The sequence below is a fragment of the Callorhinus ursinus genome, unplaced genomic scaffold (genome assembly GCF_003265705.2).
Source record: "Callorhinus ursinus isolate GAN/ISIS: 27379988/994484 unplaced genomic scaffold, GSC_fseal_2.0 scaffold5, whole genome shotgun sequence".
NCBI lineage: Eukaryota > Metazoa > Chordata > Mammalia > Carnivora > Otariidae > Callorhinus > Callorhinus ursinus.
The window spans coordinates 21,508,468-21,526,185 of NW_027397067.1; the positions used below are offsets into that span (position 1 = coordinate 21,508,468).

The window sequence follows — 17,718 nt, forward strand, 5'->3', positions numbered from 1 at the left end:
AATATAATCTATCAGCACAAGTTACGACTTTCTCTGGCAACCCTTAGCAATCCATGAATGGAAAAGCACAGAAAAGGCAGAGGGTGCGGTAGATTGATGGTTGGATATTTGCAGGGTTGATATGGAGAAAAGACCAAGAGGGAAGGGAGCTGAGGCCTGGGGTGAGTGTAGACAAGCAGTTAAAGTCTTCAGGAAGAAAGCAAAGCAATGAGGGGGCCGAGGCACCATAAAAGCTTCGACTAGGTGGAGAGTCGGCAAACGAGCAGTAGAACGAAGGGGGTGAAACAACATGTAGGTTGTGGCTGAGCTTTGCTATACTGGAATTCAGAATCTGGAAACAAGGCAAGCCTACGTGATAAAGTCCACGGCATGGCCACTAAAGTGAGTTGCTTAACCGTCATAGATATGGAAAGGTCACTTGAATAGAAAAGGCCAGCATGGGTTCTGGTATTATCATTTGGGTCATTCACATGAATGCACTAGAGCAGAATGATGGCATGAGTTTCCAGGGCAATACTGCTTTTATGTGATTATTTTTAATAAAGTTGACCGATGACCAAATTTCATTTTTTGATATCTTTGTTTAGACTCCACATATATTAACACATGCATACTTTCTCCACACACCTGTTTCTGGTTTAGAATATGAGGTCACCACTATCATAACTAAGAAAACTTCTCAAGAGTCCTTTACAAATGACAAGTAAAATTCTTTGAAGATAAATTTAATATCAAATACCAAAAGCAACAAAAATTAGATTATCTTTTTACGGTAGGTTTCCAAATAAAATTAAAATCTGGCCTCCAGCTACTTTAGCATGTGCCATTAAATGTAGAGCAAGAGGAAAAATACAAACTACACACCCCAAAAAGTTTATAGAAAAATCATGCTACTAGCTTTTCCAGGCCTCCTAAGCCTCACACCTCAGCAAGCATTGCTTTAACCTAATATTACAATCAATTAATAGTGAGGCAAATTAATTTGGAATAAAATATGCTGCAGTAATATATAATGTACTCAAAAGTAAACATAACTGAGTTTATGACAGTTCTGGACATTTATAACACTGCTTTCCATTTACAAGAATGAAACTTACTCAGATACATCTTAAACAGGTTCCACAAAGTCTAAGGCATTATCTAGTTCTATGTTGTATGTAGTATCACGAATATCCTAATGTTTCCTTAATCAAGAGGTCACCAGTTTGGGCTTGATGTTTTTTTCTTGTTAAAATTATACTGTACTTGTTAGAGGAAGGTGTGATTTACTACATTGACTATATGCCTGAAAGATAAATACAATTTCTGAATATCACATTTCACTTCCCCATCACCTTAAGCTTAAATAAAGTTCTTAACAAATGAGATGGAAAGAAAATGTTAGCATTAAGGCATGTCATCCTTAAAAATACAATAAACCTCCAAAACGGTTCCAAGATAGCTGTAATTGTAAATGTTCCCCCAAATCTGCATGGCACAAACCACCTAGACTCCTGCAAAGAAGCTCCCTTCCAGAAGAAAATATTCCTCTTGGAAATCCCTAACTCCTCACTCCTCTTATCCTCACTTGGATTCCCAAGCACCCTTGTATTTTTCAACTGTTCAAATTTTCCCCACTCAAATAGGAAGCCATTAACTAAAGATCATGATTTGCATTATGTAGACAGATACTGACTGTATTAAAACCATGATTTCAAAATTTACAAGCAATTCTTGATAACATGAAGTTTCCTAGAAATTAAACTTAGATTTCTCCAAAACAGACTACTTTTTTTTAATCAACCTTTTTACATACAATCTCTTTAGATGCTAACCATGGGACCCTTCTCTCACCTAAAAATGCTGTCTTCTATTTTCAACTTTGATAAATATCTAATGAATAATAATAGCTACTATTTATGGCACGGCTCCTGTAAACCAAGCACTGAACTAAAGCCATGATACACATTAGTTAATTTAATTCTCCAAGTAACCCAATGAGCCCTGTTTTACAGAAAGGAAACAAGTTCTGAGAAGTTAAATGATCTGCCCTAGGTCACCCTGTGAGCAAGCTGCAGAGTCCTAACTTGAACATGGACCCCTTTAGCTACAGCATCTACGCTTCTACAGTATATTTATATTGATTTTTCATTTTGGCTAGTAATACAGTATCTGTTATCACTTTGTCAATTTCTTCATAAATCCTCTGACATTTTCTCAATATATTCACACAAAAGGCTTAACAGGTTCTGCAAAAACATCAACTTCTCTATTATTCTAACACAAATACTGTAATTCTACAGTTAGGTTAATTTTGAGCTTCAGCAGCAATTATTTTAAAAGTCAAATAGCTAAACTAACTTCGTCAATTTTTCCCGTTATATAGATAACATGGTACAACTTGCACAAACTTCCCTCTTCTGTATATTACTTTAATGTTCTCTTTTGAACTAAAAACTTCTATTTAGATCTTTGTTGTGTTTACTTAGATTTATAAATTTTACAGATTTACACAGAAGCAAAAATCCACTATTAAAAAAATCGTTGACATGGGGTGCCTGGGTGGCTCTGCGGTTTAGTCTTTCAATTTTGGCTCAGGTCAAGATCTCAGGGTTGTGAGACTGAGCCTCGTGGTAGGCTCCATATTCAGCAGAAGTTGGCTTGTCCCCCTCCCTCTGCTCCTCCCCCCCCACTTAAATTGCCCCCACTCAAATAAATAAAATCTTAAAAAAAAAATCATTGCTATGTGAGGCAAGGTATAGGTGGTGAACTTCCACAGAAATGCGGTAAGAGATTATGAAAACTTTTACATAAAAGCCAAGTTATAACATTTCTAAGTGTCGGGATTTCTGATTAATATTCCATTTCACTCAAAGCACTGCAAATATACCCTGCAGGTAATTTTATTCTTAGATCATATTTTTAAAGTCAGGAATTCTTACCATACAGAGATGGGTTATGACAAGTTTTACAAATTGTTGAATATACTGTAATACAAAAGTATTACTTCTAATATCAAAACAGAAAGTATACATAAATATAAAATTCAGATAGTACAAATGTTTAGAATTGCATTTTTAATATGATACACTTATATAGTACTTTAAACAACCATCAGATGCAGTCACACTGTATTATCTGATCTCTGTAACCTAACAATGACGGAGAATACCACAGGTGCTGTTATTTCCCTACATTGAAAAGCTGAGGCTTAGACTTGGGTCACCCAATAGGTAAGTAGCACAGAGCCAGCCCAAAAATGTGGGACATATGTTAGTTTTCTTCTACCTTCCCTTCCACCATACCTACTACTTCCTTAGCAGTGGGCTAAATGGAATAAATGACACTGTCAGGAATAAAAACATCTGTCTAGATCCAGAAAAGCCTTTTAGAAGAGATGCAAAAGTAGACTAAAATGTTAACTTACCTAATAACATTTATAAAACCCACGTGGACTCCATCTAAAAATTGTATTCATCTTATTCACAAAAAAAACGTATTCGGCTGTCACTGGCAGTCTCATTCTACTTGTTTTCCTCAAGAATTTTTAATGTCATTCATCCAACAAATATTTTTTAAGCACCTACTACGTCTCAGGTGCTATTCTGGGCACTGGAAACAGTAATAAAACCTCTACGTTTCTGCCCTCTCTTGAGGTTATATTCCAGGAGGAGAGAGACAAACAATACAAAAGTAAAATAATCAGTGTATTTGATGGGGCATAGCGTCTATACAGAAAAATTTAAAAGGAAAAGAAGTTAAGGAATGGGCGTGTGTACTGAGGAGCGAGGGAAAGAAAAACGTAGGATGTTATATACACGTTCACCTTGCAAAGTTTATTACCCACATTCAACAGCTGTTAAATAAGTCATCAAAATACTAGATATGTGGGAAGAGAATTTACACACTCCTGACATTTCCATCCTCTCATATTTCACGAAACAAAAAGAAAAACACTCGGCTTCTTGGCACTGCTGTTCAGAAGCGAGATTTATGGATCAGACCTTGTTTCTTTAAGGGAAAAGCAAGAGCACGGCAAAAAGTTCGCGAAGTGGCAATAATACCAGTTTGGGAGAGAAGAATGAAAACAATCGGGTGTGCCTCAGTGTGCCGAACTCGTGGCGATCACTCGCTGCCCCGCGGCCACCGCCCTTCAAATAGGGAGCGGACGCCCGGCTCCGTCGGTTTCGCGTTCATCCCAAACTCGGTCCTCCAGAGGCCCCCCGAGGCCTGGCCTCCACTAATCTCCAGCCCTAGCCGGCCCGACGCACTCGGCGCCCAGGGCGGGCCACCCCCCGCCCCCCAGCCCGCCCGCCCGGAGCCAGCACGGCAGCGCAGGGGCCGCCCTCGCCGCCCGTCGGCCCCTCGCCGGCTGCCACGTAACCCTTCGCGGGAACCAGGAACTGCGCGGCGCGGCCCACGGGAGGGGACGGGACGGGGAAGGGGACTGGGAAGGGGGCGGGGGCGGGGTGTGTGCGGCGGCTAAGGGGGCGACGCGGCGGCCCCCCGCTCTTGCGGGCGGCGGCCAGGCCTGCCGGGGCTCGGCATCCCGAGGCCGGCGTGGGGCACGGCAGGGCACGGCAGGGCAGGGCAGGCCTGTACCTAGGGGTCCGGGGGCCGGCAGCTCCCCCCGGTCCGGTCCCCCGCGGTCCTGGGCCGAGCGGCCGAGGCTGGCAGCCCGAGGAAGGGGCGGCTGGGCGGTTGGGGTGCGGGGCGGACTCACCTCGAACATGAGCCCCAGCAGGAAGACCATCGCCACACAGGAGACGATGTCCGCGTGATTCTGCAGGATGAATTCGTGGCTCAGGACCGGGGGGCTCTTAGTGCTTTTCTTGCGAATCGCCATGGTGAAGCCACCGCCCGTGCCTGCAGGTGCTCCTCCCCGGCTCCGCTCTTTCCAGCTGCTCACCGACTAGCTGCCGCCGCCGCCTCCCCCTGACTGCTCCTCACAGCCCCGCCGCTGCCGTTCGCTGGGGCTTCACTTCCCATCCCACAGCCAGTACGCAGCCGCCGGGGCCGCCCGGAAAAAAAAAAAAAAAAAAAGAAGGCGAGCCCACAGCAGGGGTGAGCATGCGCACCGGGGAGACGGCGCTCGCTCGTGCCGGGGTCGCCCCTGCGAGCCCACAGCGCCGCCTGGGGACCGGAGGACGTGGGCCCACGGGTCCTCTTGGGTAAGGAATAGGAGCGGCACGCCCACTGCTCCGCTCCAGGATGGAGGTTGGGAGTCGTTTGTTTGGGGCGCGAGCTTCCTGCGCCTAGTTAACAGGCGGACTCCGCGGCAGGTCGAGAACGGCCACGTGCTGTGGCGTGCATGGCCGCAAGCATGCCTTCCCGCCCTCCTGGACACTCTGGGCTTGGGTGTCAGTGCTTGCTTCCATATAGATTGTCGCTTCTTGTAAGCCAAAGCCACCACTACGGTCATCTAAACATAGGACTATACAGCCTCACTACACAAGGGTAAGATGCATTCTTCAGATTGATTGATTGATTGATTTGAAGATTTTATTTATTTGACAGAGAGAGAGAGAGAGAGACAGCCGGAGAGGGAACACAGCAGGGGGAGCAGGAGAGGGAGAAGCAGGCTTCCCGCAGAGCAGGGAGCCCCATGGGCCTCGATCCCAGGACCCCGGGATCATGACCTGAGCCGAAGGCAGACGCTTAATGACTGAGCCACCCAGGCTTCAGTTTTAGCATCTTAAAAATTAACTTCAGAGTTATTTTAAACACTCCTGGGGACTAAAACAAAACAAAACAAAACAAAACATTTGTTGAAAGCTTGAGCTAGTTTATTTTTTCTTCTTTAAAAAGAACACTTCCTATTCCGTCCCACCTACCCATCCCCATCCCTCCCTGCCTCTCACTGAAGACCATCAGGATTAGTTTGGGTTTACTTGCTTGATACTTATTAACATTTCTTAGTAATCTAGAGAGATGGTAAAAAAAGGTTTGTGGACTAGACAGATCTTCCTCTTTCATCTTTCGACCCAAACCAAGACTCCTTTGTCTTCTTTCTCTTAAATCGCACCATTCTTTACCCATTTGCCAAATCTAGAAACTAAAATCATCCTGGACTGATACGTTTCAACATCCTTCCACATCCAAACTATTATCACGCTCAGGTAATTCAGGCTTCCTTTTCCCCCTTACCGCTGCCACAGCCTCAGGAGGAGACTTACATTTTACCTACAAAATTACAACTTTGTTGAATTGCTGAGTGGTTTAAGATGATGGGTTTTTGAGTCAGAATTCTGCCACTTATTACCTGAATGACCGTGGACAAGTTACTTAATCTCTGAGACTCGATTTCCTCATTTATTTATGTATTCATTTACTCAAAAAATACTGAGGGTCTACCCATATGCTAGGCACTGGGGATACAGAACTGAAGGAAAAATACAAATTAACCTGTTCTTAGGAGCTTTCATTCTAGAGAGGGGAGAGGATCTTTAAACAGGATTTAGAAAGTGAAACATGTTGAGATGAGGGTCCTGGAGAAAAATAAAGCAAAGGGAATAGGGAAAGCACAGGGAAGTTACATTTGCCTGAAGACCTAAAGGAGGCAAGGGACCAAGCTATGAAGCTATCATCTATAAAGAGAAGATGATTGTAATTAAATGCAATGCAATTACATGAGATGAGTCCAGGAAAGTGCTTAGTAGAGAGTTAGGGCTCTCTACACGTTAGCCATTACTGTTCTCCTTTCTGGTCAAATGATTACTAGTTTGACCTACCTCCAAATCACCTTTCAGTTTTTACATTAGAATGATGCATCTAACAGGTTCAAAATTTTTTGGTTGGTTTTCCTCTTCCTTCATGGAAATCTAGCAGGACAAAACAGCCCTTCGTGATTTGACCCCTGCCTACCCAGACAGGCTCAAACCCAATCTCAGTGTGAGCATTTCCGACTCCACATACTGTACACTCTAGATCACGCTCTTTTCCCATGCTCCCTGCAGCTTTAGCCTGTTGCTGCGTCTGTCTGGAATGTTTTCTCCTATCTTCTTCATACACCCAGCATACTCCCAGCATACTTGTGCCTTCAGGTCTCATTCATCTGTGATCTCTTTGAAACCTTTGCTGACTTCTGTGACTGATCTAGGCATTCTGTCTCTTAGGATTCAATTGTATTTTTTGAAAACAAATTTTAAAATTTTAAGTGAAAATTTTGTATTTTTTATAATTTATATCACACAGTTCACCTATTTCAAGTTACAATTTGGTGGTTCTTAGAACATTAAAAAAGTTGTGCAGCCATCCCCATATTCTAACTTTAGAGCATTTTTATCACCCTCCAAAAAAATCCTGTACATGTTACCACTCACTCTCCATTTTCCCTCACGGTCTTGGCAGCCCTTGGCAACCACTGATTTACTGCCTCTCTAGATTTGCCTATTCTGACATTTCATATACATAGAATTGTGGTCTTCTGTGACTGGCTTCTTTCACTTAAGATAAGTGAGGGTTTTGGGGTTCATCCATATTGTAGCACGTATCAGTATTTCATTCCTTTTTATGGGCAAAATAATATCCATTGTATGGATATATCTCATCTTCTTTATCCATTTATCAGTTGATAGACGTTTGGTTTGTTTCCACCTTTTGGTGATTGTGAGCAATGCTGCTGTGAGCATTAGTGTGTAAGTTTTATATGAACGCTTGTTTTCAGTTCTTTTGGGTGTAAACCTAGAGTTGCTGGTCACATGGCAACTTTATGCTTTACTTTTTGAGGACCTGTCAGACTGATTTCCAAAGGGGCTGCACCATTTTACAATCCCACTGCAATGTCTGAGGGTTCCGGTTTCTACTCAAACTTTCCAACATTTGTTATTTTCTTTCAGTTAATTTTTACCATCCCAGTGGTGTAAGGTAGAATCTTATTGTGTCTTAGATGTGCATTTCTCTACTAATGCTCTTGATTAGTAGCCATTTCATGTGCTTACTAACCATTTGTATATCTTTGGAAAAATATCTCTTCAAATCCTTTGCTATATATTGTTTTTTTTTTAATTCATTGAATTACGAGTTTTTAAAATATATTCTAGATACAAGTCCCTTTTCAGATACATGATTTGAAAATATTTTCTCCTAGTCTGTCTTTCTGCTTTCTTGATGGTGTCCTTCGAAGCACAAAAGTTTTTAATTTTGATGAAGCCCAATTGATCTGTGTTTTCTTTTATCATTTGCTCTTTGTGTACTAAGAAATCACTGCTTAGGGGCGCCTGGGTGGCTCAGCCGGTTAGGCATCTGCCTTCTGCTCGGATCAAGATCTCAGAGTTCTGGGATGGAGTCCCAAGCATCTGCCTTCTGCTTGGGTCAAGATCTCAGAGAGTGAGTGGTAACATGTAACTCCTGGGATGGAGTCCTGCATGGGCTCCCTGCTCAGCGGGGAGCCTGCTTCTCCCTCTGCCAACCCCCCACTTGTGCTCTCTCTCTCTTACTCTGCTCTTTCTCTCTCAAATAAATAAATAAAATCTTAAAAAAAAAAAAAAAGAAATCATTATGTAACGGAAGGCGACAAAGATTTACTCCTGTGGGGGAGGCCAGGGGGCAGGGGACAGAACATGTGGGAGAAACAAAGGTGATCAGTTGGGGAGGGGAGCCCTGGGTAGGGACCGAGCCTCAGTTGGAATAAGAGTCCAAGGAGTCCCCCGAGGAAGAGGAGCTGGGGCTGCTGCCCTCAGACTCCTGGTCCTCATCCTCGTCGTCCTCCTCGTTCTCAACTCCGTCCTCACTCTTGTCCTCGCTGCTCGACTCGGAGGAGTCCCCGCCATCCTCAGAGGAGTCCCCATTCCCATCGTCCTCCTCCTCTTCATCCTCGTCCTCCTCGTGCCCTTCCGCCTCCTCCTCGTGCCCTTCCGCCTCATGCTCGTGCCCTTCCGCCTCCTCCTCGTGCCCTTCCGCCTCCTCGTGCCCTTCCGCCTCCTCCTCGTGCCCTTCCGCTGCCTCCTCGTGGTCTTCCGCGTCCTCCTCGTGCTCGTCCTCCTCGTGCTCTTCCGCCTCCTGCTCGTGCCCTTCCGCCTCCTGCTCGTGCCCTTCCGCCTCCTCCTCGTGCTCTTCCGCGTCCTCCTCGGACTCCGACTTGGGCTGGACTCGGGGCTTGGGCCTCGCAGCTTGGTCATGCTCTCGCGTTGATTGGAGGTGTACTCTTTATATGCTGCCCGGTGCTGGGGAGACAGACTCTTGACGCAGAGGCCCAGGGGTACTTTGTACTGCTTCTGCTGTTCCTCTGCCAGTTTTTGTAGTGTTCCTTCTAGCTCTGGGAGATGCGCTGCCAGCGACCGCCTAGCTCCACCATGCGCTCTTTCAGTGGCAGGTGGTCAGCTCCCCGTTGGACAGCAGCTCCTGGGAGAACTTCTGGTAACCGTTCCTGAGAGGCTTCTTCGGTTCTCCGTGGAACGTCATCTTCTTGGACGAGTTTGCAGCAGCGGGGGGCGCCCGCACCTCACTCGTCTCGCTTTTGGTCTTGGGCTGCCTTCTTAATACCGCGTCAGTTTCTCCTCCTTCTCCATGTTGTTCCAGGTCATCTCCATGGCTTTCAAGGCCTTCACCCGGTCATTCTTGAAGCGGGCCGGGTAGTCCCCGATGACGCTCTGCTGCCAGAGCTCCTCAGCTCTCTTGGGTGACTCTGGCAGCTTGTCCCGTTCCTCACGGTCTCCGCCCGGCTTCCTCTCCAACTGGGCCTTCAGCGCCGCCTCCCGGGCCTTGTACTTGGCCTTCTTCTTTTCCGACAAGTCATTCCACATGCGGGTCAGAAGCCCGGTCACCTCACTCTCCGAGAGCTCGGGCTGCTCCTCTTGCAGCTGCCGCCGCTTCTCTTCACAGAACGTGAACATGGCTGACACCGGCCCCTTGGGCTTCTCGGAGCCGCCCTTGCCCCCTTCCTGTGAGGGCTTCTTGGAGGCTGGGCTGGTGGCTTGCTTCTTGTTGATGCTTAACATCTTCTCCTCCCCAAAGACCCGCTGCTGTTCCTCCTCCGGCAGGCTCTCTAGGAAACGGAGCAGTTCCACCTCATAGATTTTCTTTTTCTGGTCACACTTCTTGTGGTAGGCAGCCTTCTCCTTCTGGGAGAGCAGCTTCCACTGCTGGCTGCACAGGACCACGCGCTTGGTGCTAGGCACGTCCTTCATGTTGGCCATCAGCTCGGCGTAGTACAGCGAGCAGCTGTTCGGAGGTGGCTTGGTGGGTCACCCATCAAACTTGTCCTTGAGCTGGCGTTTGGCCTTCGTGAGGGTGGACTTGGTGATGCCCTCCTCACTGATGTTCAGCTCAGGGTGCTTCTGGATATATTCACGCATAATCTCCTCATACTCCTGCTGCTCCAGCGCTTTATGAATCCATTTCAGCCTCTTTTGGTCCGAGAGCTGAGACCGCTGCTTCCCCAGGGAGTCCTTCACCTCCCTGCGGCGTCGGGCTGCACTTTGAGGTACGCCTTCTTCTCGTGGGTGTACCACAGCTGCTGGGGGGTTTTGGGCTTCTCGGGGATGTCCGACTTCTTGGCATTCTGGAATAGGTCAGGGTGATCCTCCCTGAACCGGGCCAGGTTTCGCTCGAACTCCTGTTTCTCTCTCTGGAAGTCCTGAATATATTTCATCTTCTTCTTCTCTGGCAGCTCCTTGTATTTCTTGGACAGAATCTTGGTCAGGTCCAGGTTGCTCATCGCAGGGTGGAGCATCGCGTACTTGGCCCACTTCTCCATGAAAAAGTGGAAATAAGGGGTCAGGGGCTTCTTTGGGAAGTCCGGGTGTTTCTTGAGTTTTTTGCTTTTGTAAGGATTTTTAACATGTTCCTGAGCATCAAGGATCAATTCTGTCAACGTTCAGAACTTCCTCACCTCGTTAGAAATCCACCCATTTGAGCTTGCGCGTGTCTCCAGAAAAGTGTTTAAATGCTACTTTTTCCCAGTCCATATGTGACTCGGTGGTTTTGAACTTGGAGCTGTCATTGGATGGAAGTTGTTCTTCATACATTCCAGCAAAGTCAGCATGTCTTCCTGAGACCAGTGGTCTTGGCCTTTGGGGGCGGCCACTTCCAGGTCTGTGGGACAGTCAGCTTCTCGGTTCATTCGTTAGCCGTCCAGCCACCTCCTCCAGCCACCTCCTCGGGTCGTGCTGGCCCGGCAACCCGCGGTAAAACCACCTCACCCTTAAGGAGAAACACCAGTCCCCACTCGGGATGCGAGGTGAGGGACTTTCTATTCCTCCCTTCCCCAAAGGGGAGGGGGGCACAAGTCCACACTCTCGCGGAGACCCTTCCAAGACCCTAGTAGACCTAATGGGTCGGTGGGTGTGGGAGTGCGCTACCCCCTCCCCCCCCGCCCCTGCAGCCCGGCTTCACTGTGTGCGCCCTCCCCTGCCCACGCGAGAGACTGCTCCCAGCTCCCGCGTGCAGCTAGTGCCGGCTCTCCACCCTCCTCCTGTGTTTTTTTTCCTAAGAGCTTTACAGTTTTAGCTTTTGCATTTAAGTCTATGCTAAATCAGTTGTATTTTGTACCTCTTTTGATCGCTTCTGATTTCTCAGTAAAATATGAAACGAAATCATCAGGAGTGGGGATGGTATAATGGAGTTTGAAGAGAGGATGGGGTAAAACTGTGGCAGGGTGAATGGATTGGGGGAACATAATCAGAAAGCAGAGCCTCCCTGAGACTTGTGGACATAAATTCAAAGTGACACTTGTCTCCAGTCACATCCCCTGCTTGGATCCAGGTGTGGAGAAGGCAGAATGCTGGGTTTTGCAAGGCCTGTGTGGTAGAGGGGCAAGGATGTTGAGGATGTTTGCAGATGAGGGCAGGGCTAATGAAGTGAACGGTGTTAGGCATGGTTGTGCTCCAGTCCTCTATCACTCTCCAGCCTATAGTCCACCCTTTTCTGCTGTGAAAGGCAGACCTCTGCAGACTGCATCCCTGAGGCTCCCTTGCCCTCTGACTTCTAGTTGAATTCGGCTGAGGGAAGGCACTGGCCAAAAATCGGGAGAGTTTTGGAGATTTATTGTCCCTTGATTCCTCCTTGCTTTACTGTTTCTGGCAGTGGCTGTGTTTTTCTGTGGTCCTAACTCTTGTCAGGTAACCCTTCTCTGTTCAGCTCTCCCTGGGCTCAGTGAGCTCGTTCTCTCCCTGGCTTCTTCAGGCTGTTGGTGATAATGGCTTCCCACATTCCTAATCATCAGGAGCTTCCCTATCTCTTGTCCGTTCCCTCCACTTGCCCACTCCTCTGTGAACAGGCGCTTCATTAAACCCTCTCCAGCTAAACCCTTCTGAACATAACCATCTCTTCCCTGCCAGTTCTCTGACAGATGCAAAGGACAGAGAAATAGTGCTAGGGCCTGTGAATGGGGGGCGCCCATGGGGTTGAAGATGGTTGGAGTGGGGCTAGTTGGTTGAGAGGGAAGTGGTCAGGGAGTTGGATGCTGGGAGTGAGTTCACATGTTGTCATTGGTCATTGGCCAGGAGATGGCAAGGGTATGATGAAGGGAGGGAGTGCTGAGGTGGATGGAGGAGGAATGTACTGGAAGTGAGGAGTCAAGGCACCAGGAAGCTAGGGTGCTTGACACACACTTTTACATGGATGTTCAGTCACCAAGAATGACTGGAGGAGTAGAATGGGAAGGAAGCCAGGAAATGAGCCAGGTGCTAACGTCTGACATAAATGAAGAGGAGTCAGAGAGTTTAGCAGATGATTGCCACAGGGAGATAGTGGGTGGTATAGTTGGAGGGCATGGGCTTCCAGAAGAGCTGGGGTTTTTGAGCGAGGGAGGAAAACTGTCATCAGCCATAAGGATCATGAAAAACACCCACTCCACCCCTGGTAGTATGTGAGGAGCGAGAGGGAAGAAACAGCCACCTCTTGACAAGGCACTAAGGAAAGCAGGTTTCAGTTTGCAGTTAGAGCTGTAGCAGGCTACTGCATTAGAGGGTGAAGAAAATATTCATAAAGTGGTGGAAGGTGTGGAGGATTTGGCAGATTACACAGCTGGGGTTCCAGGGGATAAAGTATAGAAGGGTTTAGGGGCCATGGGGTTGGATTTTAGTTTATGTCACCAAGGGGATGAGCAGAATCATGTGGGGGAAGAGAAGATGGTGACAATGGATGACACTGGAGGTTTGCTTCTGGAGGGTACCAAGGTGGAAAGTGTTCTGATGCATGGTGGAATTATTTTCATGGTCTTGTAGGGGAAAGCAGGGAATCTGTTCTAATTTTAACTTCCTTTTTAGGATTGGCCTCTTAAAGAGTTTATAAGGAGGGGTGACTGCCATTGAATCCTCTCAGGTTGGGTCATGGTAGTGGGAAAATGGTCTTACCAAGGCCCTTGGGGCTCTGGAGGCTTCTTTCAAGCAGACTGGTTGCTCAGGTATGTCCCACTCTGGAAGCCATTTTGTGCCCAGCCCAGTGCTGACCACAGTACTATACAGCGTACAGTAACCACATTCTGGATAAGTGATTTTTGGGCAAATGTAGCTCGGGCCCTCAGATGTTGGGATTCTTAGGATACTTCCAATGATGTAGAAAAGTACAAAAGGCAGATTATATGGATTTGGGTCTATCCAGGAAGATCTTTGGTGTAGGGTTGCTACAGTTATGAGAAATACACAAGAAACAGAAAGATGATCTTTGCCCTGAAAGATCTCTAGTTGGGCACCTTAGACCTATATACGAGGATGAAAAACACTTCTGAGAGGATGTGAGAGTGAAACGCAAGAAGGTGCCTAAAAAAAGTGAGAACGAAAGCTGGACTGTTGCATTTTCACCTCTCCTAGATTCCAGAAGGATGAAGGATGAGGAACTGTTTGTTGCATGCCTACTATGTTCCAGGTATTTTGCTTTCACATGGGTTAGAGCATTTAGTCTTCCCCAAAACCCTATGAAATAGGTGTTATTATTTTAGTTTAAATGGGGAAACTGAGGCTCAGAGAAGTTAAACAATTTGCCCAAAGTCACGGGGCTGGTGATCTGTTTGCCAAACCCATTCTTGTTTCATGTAAGTACTACTCCAGGAGCTTCACTTAGCAGGAAGATGTTGAACTTGTAGGGAGCAATGATTGTCAACCTAATCCATTCCAGAGGATAGTCCTGCCCTGAGAGAAACACAGCACTTTTTTTTTTTTTTAAAGCAGGTCATTGATCTCTTTAAATGCCATTGTTACATCATTTACAGTAAGTTTCTAAAATACAAAATTGTGTTCATATTATAAGGAAGAAATTATATTTCTATGAGGAAGCAAATTCACTCCATTAATAGTTGGAAACTATATAATTTCCTTGAGTATAATTTTTACTGCTATGGAAACAATAAACCAAATTCATAATGCAGTGTTGTTACTAGTAGGAAAGACTGGCAGGAGAGGACGCATCACACCTGGAGGTGGTTGAAGGAGGGCTGGCTGGTAAAGATGATGAAAGTCTGTGACCCACCTAGACCACTCCTGTGTCCTTAGGGCTAGGGCTGTGATCTTATGACTCTGGAAGCTTAAGGGGCCCAAGGTAGACTTTCTCTCCTTTAACCTATAACTTATTTCACTTTATTTCATCTTGGTTTATTTAATACATCAAGAGCCCGAGTCAAAGCTTCTCTGATAGAAGAGAGATCAGTTTCAGAGAGTGGTGCAAAGTGAAGATAGGGAAACAAGAGTGTAAATGCATCCAAGAAGTTTAGCTTTGAAGAGGAAGAGAGAGCAGGGTATGTAACTAAAGAGGAATAAAGGATCCAGGTAGGTTTTGTGTTTGCTTTTGAATGATGTGACAGTTGTGCATGTTTAGATGACAAGAAGGAGGGATGAGAGGGAGAGGTTGAAGACACTGGGGTGATGGGGAGAGGTGGGAATGATGGCCTGAGGTCTCTGTGGTTTGGGATCCACCAGAACATAGGTAGAGGGTTACACTTACATAGGAGGGGACACCAGTTTTCACACTGAAAGGACGGAGAAAAGGTCAGGAGAGACAAGGCAGTCATGGATCTGCGAGTGGAGCTTCTCCCACATGGGTGATGAGATCAGGAGAGGCAATGCAAGGAAGATTGGGAGCCAGATTCCTTTTCTGAATGAATGAATGAATGAATGGGGAGACTAATGGCAGTATGGGTGGAGGGAAAGATGGCTGAAGGAGCAGGGGTTTTTCAGGAGTAGGGTGGCACTGTAATGGTTTGGAGAGGGAGGGGATTGTCAGCCCCTCCTAAGAGAGCTGAAGGAGATTGGTGGTTTGAGGGGAGGGCTATGATACAGTCAAAGCAACTATTGAAGGGAATTTTGGGTGTAACAGTTGAGGATGGAGGGGAGTTTATTTATAGTGGGATGGATTATATTAGTTGTAATTCTTTTAGTTGCAAGTGACTGAAAGAAGATATATTGGGCTAAAAGTTAACAGATTGGAAAAAAAAAAAAGCTTCAGTATCTGGAGTGTGTTGTGGATCTTAGAAACTAGAACCAGGCATTTGACCTCATTGGGACTGTCAACACATCTTTTTTCTGTCTTTTGTTTCAGCTTGCTTCATTCTTCCCTGTTGTAATTGGAATTCACTTACATGGCAGAGAACGTGGTCACTTGGAAGTTCTGTCAGAATAATCCCAAGGAGATACCTAGACCAGTCTGGCTTGGTAGCATGATCATTTCTGGGTCAGTTTTTGGTTCACCCATTTTGGGTGACCCGCTTTTCCCTGTGGCTAGGGTAGGTGCGTTTATTACTGGAAGGTGTGGAGGAAGGGGTGTTGGGCAAATAAGAACATGAACCACCACAGGTACTCCAGAGAACATGGGCTCTGCAGGTCAAGGAACAGCAGGAAGTGGTTGGATCAGGGGAGAAAAATCCAGTAGCATCATGAACATGAGCGAATGAGAGTAATAGACGATGGAGTGACTTGTATTTGAGGCAATGGCCAAGGACTGTGGAGATGCACAGTAGGAAAAGATTTCTGAAAAAATCTCAGCAGGCACAGATAGAAGAGGAGGTCTTAGCACAATTGTTGTGCTGCAAGAGGGTTCTAGTTCTCAGGAACAAATAGGAAGATGGTAGTAGGTAAGCGGTTCCTGGGGAGGGTGGCACATGCAGAACACAGCAGCAGATTTGGGGGATGCTTCATGAAATAATTGGGAGGCCACCCAGGAGATCACTTTCACCTGAGGAGAATGAACTAATGAAAGCATCTTTCTGTGCAAAGTGCTTTCCTAAATGGCTTCTAACATTAGAAGGCCTTATGCCTCAGGGAATTTGTGACTGGTTGAACTGAGTTGATATCTTGGAGCCATCAAAAAATGGTATATGGCTCAGTGCCTAGTAGAATCAAGGTCCGGGGGTAGTGGCCAAGGATTCTTTGGACCTGTTTCCTTGTTTTCGTCAGCCTATGTGCTCTAAGACAAAGCTTACAGCGCAGATGAAAACAACTAAAATGTATATAGGTCATTACAACCTCCCAGGTGCTGTTGATATACATTAATTTTAACCTCATATCAACCTAGAACCTAATGTTATTCCTATTTAAAATAAGGAAACAGAGGCTCAGCAAAATAACTTAAGATTTTACAACCATCAAATTTTAATTCCCAAGATGAAAAATGTGCATTTTATGTAAGATTTTACTAAAGAGTAAATTTGGTGTTTTGTGGAGCTTAATTGGTATAAATCAAAGTGAAATAATCACAATAGGTGAATATATTGTTAACAATAACAACAAAGGGGCGCCTGGGTGGCTCACCCATTGAGTGTCTGCCTTCGGCTCTGGTCGTGGTCCCAGGGTCCTGGGATCGAGCCCCGCGTTGGGCTCCCTACTCAGCGGGAAGCCTGCTTCTCCCTCTCCCACTCCCCCTGCTTGTGTTCCTTCTCTCACTTTGTCAAATAAATAAATAAAAATAAAAAAACAACAACAAAAATAATAGCAACTAATATTTATTGGGTACCAAGCGCTGTGCTAAACACTATGGATATTTAATGCTCATAAAAACTCATTGAGTTAGGTACTGTTATTCCTTTTCTACAGATGAGGAATTGATTGGACAAATACTATTACTAAACTGTTACCAGTACCACCACTACCACGATGAATGGAAACAGGAATAGGTCACATATGGGGAAATCAGTTAGTAGTTTATTTTGATTTGGGGCATGAGCACTAGTCTGGGGAAAAGAGAAAGTCCCTGAGACTGCCTACAACAAATGTTTAGTTTTGTCCCTGTGAAACAAGGCACATTTATTCCCTAGGCAATTTATCACTCCTTCTGAGCATTACTCATATCCACTGTCATTTTCTTTCGTTTTCAGATTGCATCTACATTCTCAAATTAGAGCACAAATACTGCTCCTCTAAGTGGAGTGGGGATTAAAAGGAATGAGTGACCAAGGACTTATTTAGCGTGGGGCGTGGAAGAATGGTGATGGAGATGCTATTTACCCAAAGTGTGAGTTGGGAGAGGGCAGTAATCAGGAATGTGAAATTGTGGATTGCATTGAGTTTCTTCACATTGATGTGTGGTCTTTGGGAGACAGCCAAAGGAAGAGTTTCTGCAGTTAGCAAAGGATTTAGGCCTGGGGCTTTGGTGAATGATTCAAGCTCAAGCATACATCTGGAAATTGTTCAGCATGATGGTAATGGTTAACACCACTAAAATGGATTCGATCTTTGAGGTGGTGAATAAAAAGAAAGAAGAACAATGTTATTTAGTCTTAGCAAAGAGGCTGAAAGGGGATTGGGAGCTTAATTATGTATATGGCTTTTAATAGCAATGATTTTCAGAGTGTTTTTCAAACAATGATTTCCT

At 45.7% G+C, this 17,718-nt stretch overlaps 2 protein-coding genes and 1 pseudogene across 2 annotated transcripts in view; 1 reads left to right on the forward strand and 2 right to left on the reverse strand.

The window, feature by feature from the left end:
* Nucleotides 1-4,836, reverse strand: part of TRAM1 (translocation associated membrane protein 1) — a 31,259-nt gene extending 26,423 nt beyond the window's left edge. Inside the window, exon 1 of the mRNA XM_025870710.2 lies at nt 4,703-4,836. Coding sequence (XP_025726495.1) covers nt 4,703-4,825 — 123 coding nt within the window. The 5' untranslated portion in view covers nt 4,826-4,836. The remainder of the gene's footprint in view (nt 1-4,702) is intronic.
* A 304-nt stretch (nt 4,837-5,140) lies between these two features.
* Nucleotides 5,141-17,718, forward strand: part of XKR9 (XK related 9) — an 86,405-nt gene continuing 73,827 nt past the window's right edge. Inside the window, exon 1 of the mRNA XM_073892879.1 lies at nt 5,141-5,436. Coding sequence (XP_073748980.1) covers nt 5,291-5,436 — 146 coding nt within the window. The 5' untranslated portion in view covers nt 5,141-5,290. The remainder of the gene's footprint in view (nt 5,437-17,718) is intronic.
* On the reverse strand, nt 8,552-11,179 carry LOC112823151 (nucleolar transcription factor 1-like; annotated as a pseudogene).